At 39.7% G+C, this 18,758-nt stretch overlaps 2 protein-coding genes across 4 annotated transcripts; one reads left to right on the forward strand and one right to left on the reverse strand.

Annotated features, from left to right (window-relative positions):
- The first annotated feature begins 3,236 nt into the window (after positions 1–3,236).
- On the forward strand, positions 3,237–18,573 carry LOC108436401 (G-protein coupled bile acid receptor 1). 2 transcript variants are annotated; one of them, XR_005129988.1, is made up of 2 exons: positions 3,237–3,497; positions 18,491–18,573. XR_005129988.1 is itself a non-coding variant. In XM_017712858.2 (2 exons), exon 2 carries the CDS (start codon positions 9,660–9,662, stop codon positions 10,695–10,697), a length of 1,038 nt encoding a protein of 345 aa, XP_017568347.1. In that variant the 5' UTR covers positions 3,237–3,497; positions 9,610–9,659; the 3' UTR covers positions 10,698–10,748. The 2 variants fall into 2 exon arrangements, 1 of the variants encoding a protein (XP_017568347.1); XM_017712858.2 differs by lacking the exon at positions 18,491–18,573 and adding an exon at positions 9,610–10,748.
- Positions 13,347–18,738, reverse strand: LOC108436451 (keratin, type II cytoskeletal 8-like). Of its 2 annotated transcripts, none has more exons than XM_017712957.2 (9): positions 18,432–18,738; positions 17,164–17,372; positions 16,604–16,664; positions 16,417–16,512; positions 16,116–16,280; positions 15,685–15,810; positions 14,997–15,217; positions 14,839–14,867; positions 13,347–14,601 (listed from the first exon to the last, which is right to left on the reverse strand). In XM_017712957.2, exons 1-9 carry the CDS (start codon positions 18,636–18,638, stop codon positions 14,465–14,467), a joined length of 1,251 nt encoding a protein of 416 aa, XP_017568446.1. In that variant the 5' UTR covers positions 18,639–18,738; the 3' UTR covers positions 13,347–14,464. The 2 variants fall into 2 exon arrangements, with proteins under 2 accessions (XP_017568446.1, XP_017568447.1); XM_017712958.2 differs by having other exon boundaries at positions 14,488–14,648; positions 18,432–18,735.
- Between the last annotated feature and the right edge of the window lie 20 nt (positions 18,739–18,758).

Raw genomic sequence — 18,758 nt, forward strand, 5'->3', positions numbered from 1 at the left:
GCTTTTCAGAGGTATCCTGAGCATAGTTACAGTTGCTAGGCTTTGAACGACCAACTGGGTGAACCAATCTGCAACAGCATCACCCTGAGACAGACCAGTGCTGCATCACTAATTAGTTAAGACTGTCACAGATGGAAGCTTGCTGATTGTGGGTGAAACAGCTGAACAGTGAGTGTTGCATAAATCCGTATTTTAGCATCTATTTTACCCTAACAGACAATAATTAGGTTGTTGAAGATTGTTAGAGAGGAAAGATGCAAATGCTGGCATGGCTTTACAGAAGAAATGAGTCATGCATCACATCATCACATATCTCATTTGAATACATATCAATATACTGTAAACAGTCAATATACGGCCTAGCCCTACACCAACCCACTAAATAGTGCTACTAACGGGTGGGAAGTACTTTATTACTGTGCTTAAGAGCAGTTTTTAAGAGTCTGTTCTCTAGCTGAGTATTTCTCTGACTTTTACTCAGTACATTTCAAAAGAAAAATCTGTGTGAACTGTGTATTTCTTTTCAAGCAGTTAACATCTATTCAGGCACCTCATAAAGCGTCACATTGTGGAGAAGAAATTTCTTCTTAAAACATTCGCCATTTGTTCTTAGGTAGGAACATAATCTGCACACACTCGAGAGCACAAAGATGCAGACATACAACGGTGCAGACACTGGTTTAAGAACACACCATGAATCTGACAGACATGTGCTTAGGATCTTTCTTAAGGACGAATTTAAGAAAAAACTTAGGAAGATATTAATGAATGAAGTACAGTGTAAGCATGGATTTGAAACAAAGGTGGTGGTGGGGAGCTTGAGACATATCTGCACATTTCTACTACAGGTCATCTGTGATTGGCTGCACATCTAGGAGCATCTCCTGTTATACATTTACTTAAGATCTGTATTCAGCATAGTATTTTTTTAATCTGACGTCATTGAGGTGAGTCACAAGTATCATCAAGAGAACCCAGCGGAAACGGGGAGAACGTGCAAAGTCTAACCAGAAGGGACCCCGGTTACCTGGCCGGGGAATCGAACCCAGGCCCGCCTTGCTGTAAGGCAACAGCACTACCCACTGTGCCACCCCATTATCAACCATGGCTAATATGATTCAAAGCAAACCAAAAAGACAAAATAAGTTAAATGAAAAAAATATATATTTTATTTACTCAAAAAGTAATAATAATGATAATATGAATAATTTTATTATACATAATATGTTCAAAAAGTTATGAAAGACAAGTAATGGAAAAATCCTCAGTCATGCCATTCAGTGTCACTGTATTCCGAGAGAAAATGTTCCCAGCCTCTCTCTCATGAGCTCCAGCACCCGGCAACAGATTTACAATTACCAAGATCATGAAACACAAGGAACTGACATCATGGCTTCCTTTATTAAAGTGTCTGGCTGCTGAAGATCTCTCATTTATATTTCTGATTGCACATAAATGTTCACAAATTCTTAAGGCCATGTGGACAAACTAATAAAAAAAACCCACAAAGGTCAACAAACCTGATCCTGACCCGAAGTCTGAACACCTTGTGTGAGCATGTGTGTAATTGCTCTGCGTCATCGTGCAATTACACACACCACAATTATATATGCAAAAGGGGAAAAAAGACAGTTTTTAAGCAACAGAACTCAAATCAAGTGGTCCTTTAGAGTCTGTGGATCACTGCTTAGGACTCGCCAACTTCAGCTCACAGTACGTCTCAAACACAATGCAGCCGAAAGCAGCTGCACAATCACACGACTAGTGATGGCCATCCTGGCTCTTTCCTTTCGAGCTCAGCTCAACAATAAGAACCAGTTAGCAATATTATCTATTATTTCATTTCCAAAATGTCTAAATTGTCTAAATTATTAAATGTATGATTATTATGTTATAGCCAAAAAGGCTGTCCAGCAAACAGACCGATTAGAACAAACTCATATACTTTGTGATAATTAGATAAAGACAGAAATATGAAATGAAATGAATGACAAGGACGTCATGAAATTCACATTAAGCTTATTCTTAAAGGTTTTCCCTTCTGCTCCAGTGCTAATTGGAAAAAAAACTGTTGAAAAATTGCAGAGCTAGTTTGTGTTTAACATGAGAACAAATGTTATCTTTAGGGTCTAAAGCTGGATGATAAATTTGGATGATTATGACAAAAAACGTTTGTCTTTGTGATATGAAATGATGATTCGTACTCATTATGGTCAGGGACATGAAGTAACAAGGTGAAAAAGGAAATTGAAGTAAATTCAAAGTTCACGCAAAGTAGAAACAGTAAACAAAAAAGTGTTAAAATATTATGCTTTAACTTTTTAATGCTTAACTTGGATTATATGTATTTTTTTTAATTGCAGTAAATAAAGATGGACTTAATTGAACAATAGCAAACCAGGCATAGCCTTTCAAAGAGTCCAGAATACTTAAGTTGGTAAAAAACTAAGAAAAACAAATAGGAGTTAAAAACTTGTAGCTTGTATTAAGAATATATAAAACCAGAAATGTGCTGTGAATGAAGGAAATGAATGTTTCTTACTGTAAGGGAATTTTAAATTTGCGTTATAATCTTTCGACCTGCCTCAACTATTTGTTGCTGATTCATTAAGAAGGTCCATTTTAAACTTTTTAGAAATAGTAACCAAGGTTAATAAATTAACCATGAGAGCCCTACATTATTACGAGACCTCTCCAGTGACTCCCTTGCATGTTGGAGCATCTGTCTTACGGCATCTTATTTATGGTCTAATGACAATGAAACTGCAGGTGGCGGAGATGATTAGGAGAAAACCATTGCAGATGCATACGTTCTCCAAACCGAGGCATATTGGCAGCCTTTTCACTGGGCTGTTGGTTTATATGAGAGCTGTTAAGAGAGTTTAGAGACTGATTTGGTCAAACTCTGATTGTAAATCTTTTGTTATGGAAGTTATAATAAACTGTGACAATGGACTGTGTACACATCTCCAATGTGGACTGTGGCTGCTCGATCTCTAATGCACCACGTTGCTCACCGAGGGGAAAATACTCTTCTAAATCCCATTTTAAACCTGTATGTTTTCCTCTTTTGCGGTAGTTGAAAGGTCTTGGGCAGAGTTCGCTGTAAGAGCGTGTCATATACAGGCTCACTCCAGCAGTTTCACTTTAATTCACGAGTTTGCTCATCCTCTGTAGGTCCGCTCTCACACGGCCACTTCACAGTCTGCTCTGTCTGCTGAGTGCTTCCTCTCTGAGGCACGCCTCTATCCTCACTGCAGATTTGTCTGGTCACGGCAAAAGAAGGACTCAGCATTGAGCATTCTTTTCAGGATGAGAAGAAAACCGAGCATAAAGAAAAGGAGGACTTTACAAGTGTAGGCTCTGTATTGGCTTGGCTGATGGCTGGTGTATGACCTTCTTGCTTGGCCCCTGCCAGACTAGCCTGGCAGTGAGGAGTTGATTTGTTTCTGGGGTGTTTTTTTGTCCACTGATGTTTGTTTCACATGAAAAAAAAGGTAAGTTTTTATCCTTATCTGCTTCTTTGTTTTTTGAGTATGTTCCAAGGGGATTTACAAGTGTTTGTAAATACAGAGGGGGATTTATGCTTTTTATGAGTTCCTTTTCATGGCTGCTATAAACCTGGCAAATGGGCTGTTTATGAGGAATAGGTTTTACATCGTTTTGATGTCCACTCTCCCAGGTAGTGACACACGAACCATTTCTCAGAAACTGTAATTAGATGTTTACATGGTTTCCTGTGCCGTGCATTTCATTGTCAAATGGAAATGGATGCAATACTAGTTAAATGAAGTATTTACAGTCGTATGCAAAGATTTGGCTGAACGACGTGTTTTGTTGATTTGCTAAAGGGAAATAAGTGAATACGTTCTTTACAGAGACCACACTGCTGCAGACTTTAGGCACCGTTACTGTTTGCTGAATTGAAAATATTTGGTAAAAAAAAATTAAACATAAGATATGGCTTGTGCACTTAAACTGGCAGAAAAATGCCATATTAAAGTTTGTTCCCTGTAAACAATTTACTAACTTATTATCACAACTGAACATGCAATTTGACCACATTTTGTAATAATGAATGTTTGTAAAGTGAAGTTACACAGTGATGGCAGTTTTGTGTCATCTGAGGCCTACATTTCTAACATAGTTTACTCATTCCTTGTCAAACTTACCTATTTACAAACAATAACCCCAGGGGTCACTTGCATAAAATAACTTGTCATTTTACTTCAACTGAGTGTAAAATCGCAGTGCAAATTGGAAAGCTGCAAATTTAGAAACCCAAATTGATAGTTGGGTTTTAAACCTCAGGTTTCAGCACTTTGGTTTTTTCGACAGTTGTGAACTTTTCATTTAAAATGACAGCTTTAAATGTATCCATAAAGCATTTGCTTCAACCTCTTATTCTCCAGGGTATGTTTTGTTTTTTCCATCTGAATTTACATGACCACATTATTCAGTAACTGCATGAAATAACTGCACATTTTGATGTTATTTATTTATTTATTTATTTTGTAAAAGCTCTCCTCAAATGAACAGAAAATGTGTTTTATGATCACACACCTGTTGTAATGTGCCTACAATTTACTGCAAAAAAATCGGAGAAACTCTGCATTATTTCATAAAAATAATTTTTACAGAAATATAATAATATTTGACAGTATATCACTGAAGAGACGCCCTCTGTTTATAGTTTATAGCCCAGATTTGTGGAGAAATGGGTCGACTTTCAGTAGACAAAAAAAATGTGACTTCTTCTGTTATAAGGGTTTAAAATGATATTACCCATCTATTTGACTGGAAAGAAAACAGTTACAGCTCTCATGTGACACCCACTTTTTGAATGTAGCTTATGAAATATGAAAGTTATGAAGAATATGAGTGCGTTTTGGAACCACCGGTGGTCTCAAGGTGTGTAAGAGGCTACAATAAATACTTAAGGTGTTAAACATCTTGATATTCTGATATTCAATATTAACGTCTACTGCAATATTCAACTAACATGGCATTGATGTCATGGACACTTTGAAATACCATTACTACATTTTAAACAAACAAGTTGCAGGTTCACCAGTGATGTGATGTCCACGAACACTGCGGAAAAACCGGGATTTCATAAATTAACGAAGACCAAAAAGGACGTTTTGTTTCCAAAGAAATTCATAGCCACATTGATGGAGCTATTAAAATGACATCCAGGGCACTACATATACAGCTGTGTGGAAAAGTTTCAGTATCCGTGTAAAAAGGACGTTTTGTGGACTTGCTATGTTAAAACCATCACTTTTTCACAGGGCACTTTCTACGTTTTCTTTCCTATGTGTTACATTAAAATGTGCAGCAGTGTGTTCTCTGAAGACGATGTGTTAACTTATTTTTCACTTAGAAAAGCAGCAAAACATTGAATGTCTTTACTTTTTATATGTTTTAGAACTTCTAGATCCGCTCATGAGGTTATGGAGCTTGCCTGTTGATCAGAGCTGCACAATATGCGAGAGTCAGAAGGAAAAACAGAACGACAGATCAGAGCTTCCCTGTGTAGACAACTCAAAGATCCACACACAGTGTGTGGTCTGCAGGCCGGATCAATCTGACACGGCTGCCTGTATCACTGCTGAACAAAAACAGACAGAGGTTTTTGTACTTTGTCACATATTCTGTACTTATTTGGTTACTTACTCCTTTTTACTTTCCTGGCTTTAATGAAAACAGTATGCAGCTGCCTCCAACTGCAATTCAAAACGAGCCAGTAATGTTCTACCACAAACTCATGAAAAGCTTGTCAAAACACACAAAACGTGTCGTAGCTTTTTTTCTTTTTAAACACTTTTCTTTTCCTGGCAGACAACGTAGCTGTAGTTACATTTCTAAATGTTTACAGCTTCTGTCACAGTTATGCTACAGAGAGCTATCATGAAACATTAATTAAGCAAACTGCCTCAACATTATCGCTCATTATTTATCTTTTTTGTGTGTGTTGCAGCTTGTTAACCAACATTAATTTGATTATAAATCACGTCTCTTGTAATGTCTTGACTTTTCGCATTGTTGTAATTGCTTCCTCTGTCATTCTGTCAGATAGAAACACATAGCTGATCATAACTTCTGCACTCTGAGAAAACTAAACTGTCCCTGAGGCACTGCCACTCTTGTCACTGGGGTGGGACCCTCAAGGGTTCATCTCAGTACCTTTAGTCAGGGAACATAATTGTACCATAATCCGAATTCTCATTTTTTCATCTATTTAATTGTGTCTATTAAAATGTGTCACATAGCTAAACACAGTAGCAGCCACTTGAATTTGATCCCTAATTCTGTCCATTTTTATGGATAACTGTCATACAGAAAGTACACAAGCAAGTCCATTGGAGGTCACAGTGCGGCGTGCAGTTTGCATGATGCAAATGGGGGAGGGGGGCATAAACTTCCATGACTATTCTTTAGCAGGATTAGATTTTTAGTTCCAGTGCAAAACTAAAGAACTATAGACACCAGATTTGTCTTGGCTGACCGGCTACGTTTGGGCTTTACAATTAATGTAATGTAGATTTTTTAAATTGACTTCCAGTTTGCAGCTTTATGTGACAGTGGTAAAGTATATACGCTGTAGATAGTAATGAACCTATATCAAATTCTGCGCTGCGTTTTAAAGAGTATTCCAATACCAAACCTAGTTTTTAATTTATTATTAGTCATTTCAGTTGTATGCAAAAGTTTGAGCACCCCCAGTCAAATTCCATTTGCTGATGTGCTTTGTTGATTTTCTAAGTAAAAATAAGTTAAAACTTGCCGTACAGGGAAATTTATTTACTACCACATGTGGTAAAACCATACAATATAAAATGTGCAATACGTTTTGCAAAGGCCACATTTTATGACCGCTGCCAATATGTTAAAGCTTCACTATGCAAGATTTGAGGATTTGGGGATTTGGAGACCTCTCTAGCTGGAAATGTGTAGTTTAAGGCAACGTGCACAACGTGTAACATGTCTTACTTTCATAATAGAATGACCAGTAGGGGGCTAAACTTCATGCTAGGATAGCACTGGCCACCCATCTTTCAGTTTTAGCAAAAAAAATCTTACATTGTGCAGGTTTAAATTAGACAAATCCAGTATCTAAATAGTCGTATATTACAGACAAATCCAGTATCTAAATAGTCGTATATTACAGACAAATCCAGTATCTAAATAGTCGTATATTACAGACAAATCCAGTATCTAAATAGTCATATATTACAGACAAATCCAGTATCTAAATAGTCGTATATTACAGACAAATCCAGTATCTAAATAGTCATATATTACAGACAAATCCAGTATCTAAATAGTCGTATATTACAGACAAATCCAGTATCTAAATAGTCATATATTACAGACAAATCCAGTATCTAAATAGTCGTATATTACAGACAAATCCAGTATCTAAATAGTCGTATATTACAGACAAATCCAGTATCTAAATAGTCGTATATTACAGACAAATCCAGTATCTAAATAGTCGTATATTACAGACAAATCCAGTATCTAAATAGTCATATATTACAGACAAATCCAGTATCTAAATAGTCGTATATTACAGACAAATCCAGTATCTAAATAGTCATATATTACAGACAAATCCAGTATCTAAATAGTCGTATATTACAGACAAATCCAGTATCTAAATAGTCGTATATTACAGACAAATCCAGTATCTAAATAGTCGTACGAAATTTACAAAAGTGAGTTCTCTGCTTATTTACTTAGAAAATCAACAAAACGTGTGACTTGCATATAAAACAACAGAAAAAGCGGTTCTTCAGACGGAATGCAGTGGTTTGTAGCACAGCCTTAAAGTTTTACTGGACTTTTTTGAACACCCAACATGCATTATGCATGTCACATGAGCAGGGAAAATTCCTTCTGCAGTTAACCAGTGCTGCAGTCTGCCAGCTATCACTGTTAAGACTTAGCTACATTGGTAGGCCTGTAGCACTTGCCATGGTTGCAGTAGCTGTGGGACATGACCTTGTCTTAAAGACATAATTCATAATTCAGCCTATCAAGGTGTGGACACTACAAAGATGCAACAGTTGAGCTGGAACATGTAACTTCTGTATTTTTGTATTTTACATACGTAGACAAGCTGCATGTGTTTGTCTATATTCAACACAAAACGGACAAGGGAGAACAGTTGCTTGCCCTCTGATATCAACACATACAGACGTCCGACGTGGTCTGAAAAAACCCCACCAAATCTGAAACGACAGCTCTGACTTTTGAATGAATATTGCAGCTGATTTTATTGCAGCTGATTTACACGTGGCTGTGTACCAGTACAATTACAACTAAATCCTTTTATGAAGACATTTTTGGTAGCAGATAAAGTGAAACACAACGATATATCCACCACATCTGATGCTCACTATGTAAAGTAGAAAATAGACCACAATGCTGGATTAATCTCTATCTGCCACATCTGTAGCCTGCAGTCGGCTGACACAGACAGTCATTCTGACCAGCTGTTAAAAACAGAAACATCTGCCACATTTTTGATTAAAGATTCGACGGGTCGTGTATAAAGACTCAGCGCAAACTGATGCATTGCTCTGTTTCGCTTCATCTTCTAAAGTGAGATCAGCTGCCATGTTTTTCGATAAGGCCTTTTCCACTGAGCATGTTGTTGGCTCCGCCTTGATGGGATGGCTGACAGGTTAGGAAGACTATAAAAATGAAAACGCATTCAGGTTGAACGCATTTTCAGAGGCGTTTTGACAAAGATTGAGCGCAGTAGGCAACAGTATGTACTTGTCAAGAGGAAAAGGGCTGTTTTCCATTTCCATTTCAATCTTTCTAGCTTGGTGATCTCTTCGATAATGCAATGTATAGACATTACTAGAGAGTAACAATGCATAAAATACATTTTAAAACTACTATTACATTATCACATAAATATATATATAAAGCTACTCATAAAGCATCTAAATCTTTGTGTAAATGAAATATCAATACTAGTATACCAAATAGCAAATTAAAATCACAGTATTGAATTTGAATTTTCATTTTGAGCACAACTTTGTATACAGAAGTGAGAAATTTAAAAGCAAATATATAAAATATATATATTACATTTTACGTTTGTATTTTAATTTTGATGCTGTTTCCATAGGTAGACTAACAGCAAGGCAAGAACAGCATATTTCAATCAGCCACAAAGCAGATGTAGTCTTTTAAAGTGTAGTTATACTTCCCAAGTTAGTCATCAGGATGTGCTTTTCCAGTGTTCAAAAAGGGCGGCCTTATTGTAGACAATCTCAGGGGTGGAGAACTCACCCCTCACAGCTTCTCACTTCTCACCTCATTAAGCTCTGCAGTCAACTGCTAAGGTTAGTTTTTGTGTTTAGTGCAAAGAAATCAGCAAACTGGGATGGACTCAGGCCCTCAATCCCTGCCTCAGCGAATAGGCATGTTAATGACAGATGTATCAGTGGTTGAATTTGAGTCCCTTTGAAAATCAAACAGGCTTTTCTTGAAGTCCTGCCAGCTTTACTGTGCATTCTTACTGCAGTAAGAACATAGCAAGAGCATAGCAATGATATCCAAATATTTCCCTTTGCATCTATGCAGGGTGGACCTCTCAGTGCAAGACGATGTAGAAGTAACGGGAAGCATGTACGATGACCACCATGGTTTGCAACGACACGAGGAGCAGTGGACAGGAAGCACAGCTGATCTATGCCATCACTCTGCCTCTGTCTGCCACCATCATTTTGGCCAATCTACTGATCATTTTGGGCATTGCCTCTAGCCGCCAGCTCCACAACGCCCGTAACTACTTGTACCTGAGCCTGCTAGTGGCTGATCTGTGCATGGGCGTGGCCTTGCCCTTCATCCCCTGGATGAGTCTGAGCCGCCCTCTCGCCTTCTCCTCCTGCCTGATGGTACACATCTTCCCCAACTTCCTATTCCTGGCCTTTATCTTTAACCTGGTACTGGTATACTATGAGCGCTACATGAGTATTGTCAGCCCGGTGCTACCAGGCCACTTCTGGCCACGCAGCCGCTTTGTTCCAGCCCTGCTGGCTGTGTGGCTGCTCCCTCTGGTCTACGCCCTGCTGCCTGCTTTCGGCTGGAACAACAAGGACAGGTTTGACGAGGTCGGCAGTGGTTGGTGTCCTGCAGCCAACAACACGGTCCACTCTGTGGCTATGCCTAAAGACAACTGTTGCATATACCATAATATCTTTCCGGATACCTTCATCTACTTGGAGGTTTATGGCCTGCTGGTGCCCGCCATTGTCTCCATCGCCGCCATGACTGGCCGAGTGTTGTGGATCACACGGGTCCAGATGAGGGACATCCAGCGGCAGCAGCGGGCCGTGAACAGCACAGAGCAGAGGCGCAAGCTGGGGCTGCGCTATACTCGCTGCGTGGCCACTGTCTCCCTGGCCTTCCTTGTCTGCTGGTTGCCGTACATCATCTACACACTTTTGTGCATGGTCTTCCTGCAGAATCATGAACCACAAGTGAACCGTACTGCGTACATTGTGCTCTCTTGCACTGGTGTGGGTGGCATGTCCACAGTGCCACTCCTCTTGGGTCTTGCCAACAGGGAGTACACCAACCCCGCCAGGAGACTGTTGCGCAAGGTATGGCACCGCTGGCACAGGACGCACCAACAAAGGGATGTTAACCTTCAGGTGTTTCACAGTTAAAACTGGGCATTGGCAGTATATGGCACTGGATTACTGGATACCAATATATTGATGAGCAAAGTGATCTACAGAGATTATTTGTGAATTGTTTTATAGACTTGAGTTATACTTAGGTCCTCTGTGAGGCTTGATACTTGGTGCACTATATGGCATTTGTCACTGGTTAAATCCCTCTCAAATCTCCAGATTTCAGAACAGACCATCTCACATTTGCTTAATTCACACATGAAATAATAGCACTGTGAGTCTTTAAAAAGTGGGTGTGACCATAATTCTTGCAGCTGTTAATTTAAAAGTAGTATTTTCTCAACATCACATATACAAACCCTATTTCAAAAAAGTTTGGACAGTATGGGAAATACTAATAAAACAAAAAGCAGTGATAAGTAACTTCTGTTTGACCTGCATTTCTTTGAAATCAGTACAAAAATACATTTTATGTTTGACCTTATGAACAGTATATGTTGCAAATGTGTTCTAATAACCTTCCACTGCACAGTACAGTCTTAATTTGTATTCGTGCAGTTGACAGTGTTTATTAACAAGGATTTTTCAAAGTAAAAAGGAAACCCATGCGGTGACATCCGTCACAGAAACAGGACTTGAATGCAGTGAGGTTTAAAGGGCTGAAGGTCACAGGAATGAAGTTGTGTTTCTGCTTTTTCCTTTACACAAAGAGATTTTCCTTTGGTTTCCTTATATCTTTGGATGATATTATGTAGAGGGTGAAATACTTATGATCCGTGCAGTCCTGGCTGAGGAATGTTATTAGGATTTTTTGCTCATTTTTGGCAAAGTGGTGAGCCTGGACCCATCCTCGCTCACAATGGAATGGCTCTTTCCTGAGTGCTCCTTTCATATCATAGCATGATGGCATTACCTGTTTAAGGTGTTTTTAAACATTTTACAATGTTCTCAATCTTAAACTTGCTCCTGTCCCGGCTTTTTTTAGAATAAGTTGCAGTCATCAATTTCAGAAAGAGCGTATATTTACAGATGACCATGAACCATGAACCATGAAATATCTCGTCTTTGTTTATGTTCAGAAATGGGTCAACGCAGTTTTATAAGTCACTGCATTCCCTTTTTTATTGCATTTTACCTACTGATCCAGCTTTTTTGGAATTGGGCTGGTCATAAACTTAGATGTGAAAGTTTACTGGTCATTTTGGATTCTAAAGAAAATGAGACCTCTGGGTCCTATCGCCATCAACGTACAGTAATCTCAGTCAGTGTCTCTGGAGCGGACCACTTTGTTTACATCCCAACAAGTGAATTACACAGAAGTTTTGAAAAATGAAAAACAAAAAAGGCCAATACTCACTTTTAAAGCCTCTACATCTCAAAAAATAAAGACAATACCAGCCTGGATTTCTGCACACGATCTGTTCTGTACAGTGATATTTCCTCAAAGTATTCATGCAAATCAAAGAGTCATAGGCTGGAGGTTAGGGAACCAGCCTCGTGACCAGAAGGTCGCCGGTTCGATCCCCAGAGCCGACAGCACATGACTGAGGTGTCCTTGAGCAAGACACCTCACCCCCAACTGCTCCCCGGGCGCTGCGGATTGGGCTGCCCACCGCTCTGGGCAAGTGTGCTCACTGCCCCCTAGTGTGTGTGTGTGCTCATTAGTGTGTATGTGGTGTTTCACTTCACGGATGGGTTAAATGCGGAGGTGAAATTTCCCCGTTGTGGGACTAATAAGGGTCTCTTAATTAATTGTCAGTAAGGCAGACTGATTTCAGCTGGATTGACCCAGTGCTGAGGATTTATGGAAATGTTAAATATTTGGAAATTTAGTTCTATCAGCTACAACTTTTCTCTCTGTTCTATCTTTTTTGATAACTCTTGCCTGGAGAAAGCTGTAGTAGCATCAGGGCTCTTTGTCACCATGAAAGCGATCTCTAACACTTCATGCAGGACAGAGAGACACAGTAAGTTAAAAGGCTGAAGGGTGTTGTATAAACCGTTTTAAATAGAGTCTCCTATGCTGAGTAATTAACCATTTCTATTGTGTGGTGAGCAAAAGAACTTGTACATGGCCGAGTGCACCTACGGAATAAACCAAGTGTCTTGGTCTGCATTCTGTTGCAAATTAAATCAAAATATGATGTTGGACATCTGGAGGACAATGTGAACATTTAGAGCTCTAAAAGAGTGATCGCAAGCCCAAAACGATGAAACTGAGCAATCCATGTGACGTTCGAATCTGGGTAACATCTGTTTCTTTTTTATAATCTATTTTACAATGCACACTAAAAACCTGCAAAACTTGTGCCGGGGTGTATCACAAGCCAGTCATTTCATATTTATAGGCAGAAGTGTGATAGCAACTGTGCATGCATGTGAAGTTGTGGGGTGAAACTGGCAGTAGTCCCAGACATTTTGCTGCTGAAATTGTCATCTTCATCACTTTATTTCTTTTCAGGTCCCGTTATCTCTGTCAGAGAGCCAAGTACATGTGCTCTATTCTAAAAACAAAATGTGTCTGGGCCTCCAAGTTACATCCACTGTGAAAGTTCAGTAAGATTTTTGAGAAGGTGTAGAGGAAACACTGTATGCCTATACTGTTACAGACTGACAAAGCCCAGGACCCACATCGTGAGATCACTGCTTACATAAACAGAACAAAAAAGACACACAGCTGTATTTAGGAGTAAAAGTTCCCTTTTATTTCCCTAAGGACATTCAAATATATGTTGCTTTTACATTCACCAACAAAGAACCTGGTAAAAAAATAAGGAAAAGACATGGTGCAGTAAATAAGTGTAGGGTCACTAATGGCTCTCCTGACTTAAGAGGGTAGCGGGGTTATTAAGAGGGTCCACAGGGTTGTTTATAGTTTCGAAACCATCATTTGTTTGCTATTTTGATTTAGTTTTTAATTTAGTTTTTTGATTTCAGTTTAGTTTTAAGCCTGTATGAATAGGTATATTTGGAAAAGCAATAGTTTTAGTTTTCATTTAATGGCAGCTTTAGTTTCAAATGTTCTGATGAACGCTGTAATAGTAGGTAGTTGATAAGGGTACAATAAAATTAAAACAAGCTCAACTCATCTCCAGCTACACTTTTGAACCCATATTCACAAACCGAACGTTTTTTTCTCAGTAATTCTGTTCAGTTTTCCTGTTGACATTTTTGTCTTGATTTAGTTCTTACGTTTCTGAAAACTGCCATTTTTGTTTTTGTTAATGAGGCAATGAGCAAATTTATTCATGGCTCCTTATTTTTTTTAGTAATAGTTTTAGTTAACGATAATAACCCTATTCTAGAACAGTGGTTCTCAATCCTTGTACTAATCCAACTAGTACTACACAGTAGGGCTGCAGGATAGGGACAAAATACTAGCTTGTTGATTATATTAGTGCATATAGTTATTGTGGTATGCAGCGTGGAATACTAAACAGCATCAGACAATTTATTATTACTACAATTTCCACTTGTTGGATTACACACCTTCATTAATCAAACACATAAGCAGTCATCTTGGAAATGTGATGTGTTTTAGGTCTTTTGTATATTGTAACCAACCTTCTGCTATACCAGTAGTGCAAAAGCCAATATTACAATAATGGTTAACTAACGGCATATCGCAGCCCTATTATAGAGTTTATCTTGTTCCTAGTTCAATTCAACATCCAATTACTCAGAATCCTCTTTAATTAAATCTGGCTTATAAATGCAGGGAAAACACCGTCGTCCAAGGACTGGGGTTAAACACCACGGCTTTAAAGCAAATATCAGTACTGTGGCAGCAAACAGAATCCTTAAAGAAGTTGTGAAGTCTGAGAGATCACGCGGCCATCCTTGACTTCAATTTTTATTATCAGGCTCTTGTTGGCTTCGTCTGGAGAGTGGATTCGTGAAGGCATCTCACTTGACCTGGACTTTGGGGCCTTGACGTCTGCATAAGTAAGGACGGGGATGGTTTTTTGGTTTGATTTTAGAAATCTGAGCAAAAGATGAGACAAGTTTACTTTAGCGGGACAGTGGCATAGCACAGCCTACGCCCCCGGATCTGGATTTGTGACGTAGCTGTGTGAATGTGATTAGAAATGTGAGTAAAAATGTCCATTTAATGAAATGAAGATGTGCACGCATGTGTGGTAATGTAAAGAAGCAGTAGTGATAAAACTCTTACCGAACTGATCACGCCGATGCTCAGTCAGTCTATAGGTGAGACAAGAAGACAAACAACTCCTCAGACAGACCGCATGAACCATTTACGCCAAAACAAAAATAAAAAAGTAGTCCCAGTGGACAATACAGCCCAGTGGACCTGTTCAAAAGCCACTGTACCTCATCTCCTCTCCTTCCAGAAGTTTCCTGTAGGTGGCGATCTCAATATCCAGGGCCAACTTGAGGTTCATGAGCTCCTGATACTCGCGCACCTGCCGTGCCATCAGTTGTTTGTCCCTGCGGAGCGCATCCTCAAGCTGAGCAATCTGCTCCCGAGCATCGTCCAGAGACTGCTGCCCGTCCACTTCTGAGTTCTTTATTTCATCCTCCAGACTGATTTTCTGCAAAGGATGTGCAGGAACAAATTTGAAAGACGCAAACAAAAGCTAATCAAGTTCATGATGTGGATAATACAGAAACAGAAAAAGACACGGGTAGAGTTTACGTCTGTATAGCCAAGTTTGTTTTATGCAGATTGTTTTTGCTGATGGCCTGTTTCTTGTCCAGTGTTAACTAGCCAGTGTATGATAGCAACAGGCAACAAAACCAACACCTCTTTTAAAAGTGTATTTATTAGTTTTTGTACCTAAATTTCATAATTTGCAGGTTTAAAAAACATACTAAACGCAGGCGGGTGGCCTGTGGATATGCACACACAGCATCCCAATGCAGTCCATGTCTACTTGGAAAACAAGCTAATTGGTTAAACTATAAATAAACTGGTAAATGGTCACGTTAGGAATGAATATCAGCTGATTACAATCGATCGGCGCTTGAAAATGAAAGCCATTTTTGTGAAGAGTCACACCTTCTTCTTGAGTGCTTCAATCTCTGCCATGAGCCTCTGAATGTTCCTCTGGATGTCAGATATCTCTTTTCTGATTTCCTTTACATCTTTTTCATGCTTCCCTGCTTTTAGCACCATGTCATCCATCTGTGGAATCACATAACACACATGTCCATAACATATTTGTGAAAGTCATTTTTGTCTACAGGATATTGCTGAAGGGCTTCTCTGGGATATATCTGCAGTAATCTACTGCAGAACTTTGGATGTTGGATGCTTTTGGACTTCCACAGCTCATCATATTACACTGTAGTATTAAAACTGTAGTACTACATTTCGGAACTGAGCACTTCACAAAACTGGAAAAACCCAGAGAACTCCAAAAACATCAATATCAAGTCTATTATGCATGAGCGCTCTCCGAGTGGGGTCATGACCAGGAAGCCACTGACCTTTCTCTTGTTCCACTGCTCAGCCTCTTCTCGGCTGCGAGCAGCCATTTCCTCATACTGGGCCTTGACTGAATTCAGGATTTCATCCATGTCCAGGTTTCGAGAGTTGCTGGTCTTTATCACCACCGTGTCATTGCGGATCAGAGACTGCAGTTCCTTTATCTCCTATTGCAGAGCGAGTCAGAGACCAACCATTAAGTACACAGCACCAAGGAAGGGATGAAAGCAGGTGAACATTAAAATCGGTATACAGCCACTGAACGGAATAAAAACCCCTAATTGTCACTGTGATGGTACTAACTTCCTCAAATCCGCGCCTTAAGAAATCCAGCTCTCTCATGATGTCCTCCATTTGCAGCTCCAGCTGCACCCTCTGTAAAAAGCCATCATCTACATCCTGCAGAACAGAAACACAAGAGCTCCCACTGTAATGGATGGCGGTATTCACCATGGCACACTGAGAAGTCTTGAATGGAAATATTCTGTACCTTCTTAGTGAGAATAAAGTCATTTTCCAGGTCAGTCTTCTTCTGGATCTCATCCTCATAACTGTCAAATGAAAAATACGTTGAAAGGACAGAGCAGAGGAAAGTCGCATGTGTTGCTAAGCCCTTGAGGCTGTGCTGACCTTGTGGCCAAGTGAAGAAAACAGCACTCACACTGAGTGGAAACAGACAAAGCTGCGGAAGCACAGGCTAGATGGATGGCTTCAATGCTGGCTTGCTCTGGCCGCTTTGTGCACTGCTCCCAACACAGAGCACATTCCAGAGTGTTTCTGCACCCAAACCCTCCTTACATGGCTAACTGGACAGCAATCGTTTATGTAATTGCTACTAAGATCATGTCTCTCCAAAGTTCTTAAGATGGAGAAAACAAACTTGTGGACACAACATTCAAGACTATTCACCTCATAAAGTAGACATCTGCATTTCCAGGAATCGGAGGAGCTGAGATTTCTTTGAAGCTTAAATAAATAAATGTTTAGGTGCCTCTGAAACACTCAGTACGCTTGCCACTCCCCCCATATCAGTCAGTGACCCGTACGCACCTGACTCGGGTGTTGTTCAACTCCTGCTCTGACTTCGCCAGCTCGGACGCTAATTTCTGCCGGTCTCGGTCAAGCCCCTCAATCTGCTGCCTCAGATCTGCTGCTACTTCTTTCACAATGTTGTCTGTGTCTCCCTTGTAGCTATCCTGGCCCAGCAGAATTTTCAGCCGGGCTTCCAAGATTTTGTTCTCTTCCTCTAGATGACGAACCTAGAGTTTCCATTAAAGCATATTTACGGTTGTTAATGTTCAAAGGAGGATATGACCTCATCACAGGTATCCTAGACAAATACTGTAAAATGTGAATTACATGATTTTGCTGAGGTTATATTACAAGGCAGGTCCTTTTTATTTGGGACCAAACATAGACGGGCTCTACACAACCGGCATTAATTATGTTAACGAAACAACCTCAGTGCTTTCTGACGCAATTTGCCGTACGTAGTCACTAAAAATAACTATGTTACAACTCTGTCGATGTAATTGTACACTTGTGGCATTTTACACAGACTCCCCAGTCTTAAAATTCACATATGAAAGCATAACAGAAATAAACAGCCCATGTTGAATTCATTGTTTTTGTGATCACACAGTCCTATATGCCTATGGCACTTTAGCTCTGCCTATTCACTTTAAAGGTATAAGGAGTGTTTCAGCCTGGAGTGTTTTGAATGAGATACAATACAGTAGAGGTTATTTACATTTATATCAGTCTTAAAACACAATGACAAAACCAGTCTCTTTAATTCTAAAGAACACAGAGAGGCTGTTAAACAGTCAGGTGCAAAATGCAAAAAATGAATATGGGCCCTTTAATAGGAGCAGTGATGTAGTTGACACTTTGTGCGGTGAGTTTATTTAGCCCATCCCTAAATTAAACAGATTTGCTTTCAATGTAAATGTGTCATCATGCTTCATCATTTTGATTGGTTCGCTTCTTTAGTGTAGCTGTTTGCTAACACTAATCCTGAAGAGGGGACAGAGCACGATGTTCTATGGCATGGTGACTCCTAGTGCTCAAGACTGACACTGCATCTTTGTTTGTTTTTAGAAGCCCTCACATCTCCTCTTGTGTTCACTAACAGACCTGCCAGTCAAGCCCTGAGGCACAGACGGACAGAGACATAACTGAATGGAAGAGATGCACATAGAAAAACAGACAGTATTGACATAAATAAAGTAAATAAGTCCTGAAAAGAGTCCCTTGTGTAACTGCAACAATGTTTTAGTTCCTTTCTGCGGAATTTCTGGAAAACAGTGCCTCTTTACCTTGTCAATGAATGCGACAAACTTGTCATTGAGTCCAACCATCTGATCTTTCTCCTTAGTCTTGGCTTGCTGGTCCAGAGGGTCCACTTTGGAGACTGGTGGGTTAAGCAGTGGGTCCAGGTTGCTGGAAGAGATACTCGGGCAACCCCTGGATGAAGAGGGTGAGTACGACTGGCTGCTGAAGCCAGGTTTGCTTCTTGTAGCCATTGTGCTGGAGGTCACTGCTGGGAGGAGAAGTGCTTCAAGAAGAGAAGAGGAGATGTGCAGAGGAACTGAGAGTAGCACCTGTTTATTAAGGACAAGCAAGGACCTCCCATCATGAATTAT

Source organism: Pygocentrus nattereri, chromosome 30, assembly GCF_015220715.1.
Source record: "Pygocentrus nattereri isolate fPygNat1 chromosome 30, fPygNat1.pri, whole genome shotgun sequence".
Lineage (NCBI taxonomy): Eukaryota > Metazoa > Chordata > Actinopteri > Characiformes > Serrasalmidae > Pygocentrus > Pygocentrus nattereri.

Bases quoted from the DNA above. Each gene is read 5' to 3' on its own strand.
- LOC108436401 (XM_017712858.2), top strand. From the start codon at position 9,660: ATGACCACCATGGTTTGCAACGACACGAGGAGCAGTGGACAGGAAGCA.
- LOC108436451 (XM_017712957.2), bottom strand. From the start codon at position 18,638: ATGGCTACAAGAAGCAAACCTGGCTTCAGCAGCCAGTCGTACTCACCC. The intron at 16,281-16,416 runs GTTAGTACCATC...GCTCTGCAATAG, and splicing joins TAAGGCGCGGATTTGAGGAA to GAGATAAAGGAACTGCAGTC. The intron at 15,218-15,684 runs GTGTGACTCTTC...CATCCTTTGCAG, and splicing joins TTGAAGCACTCAAGAAGAAG to AAAATCAGTCTGGAGGATGA.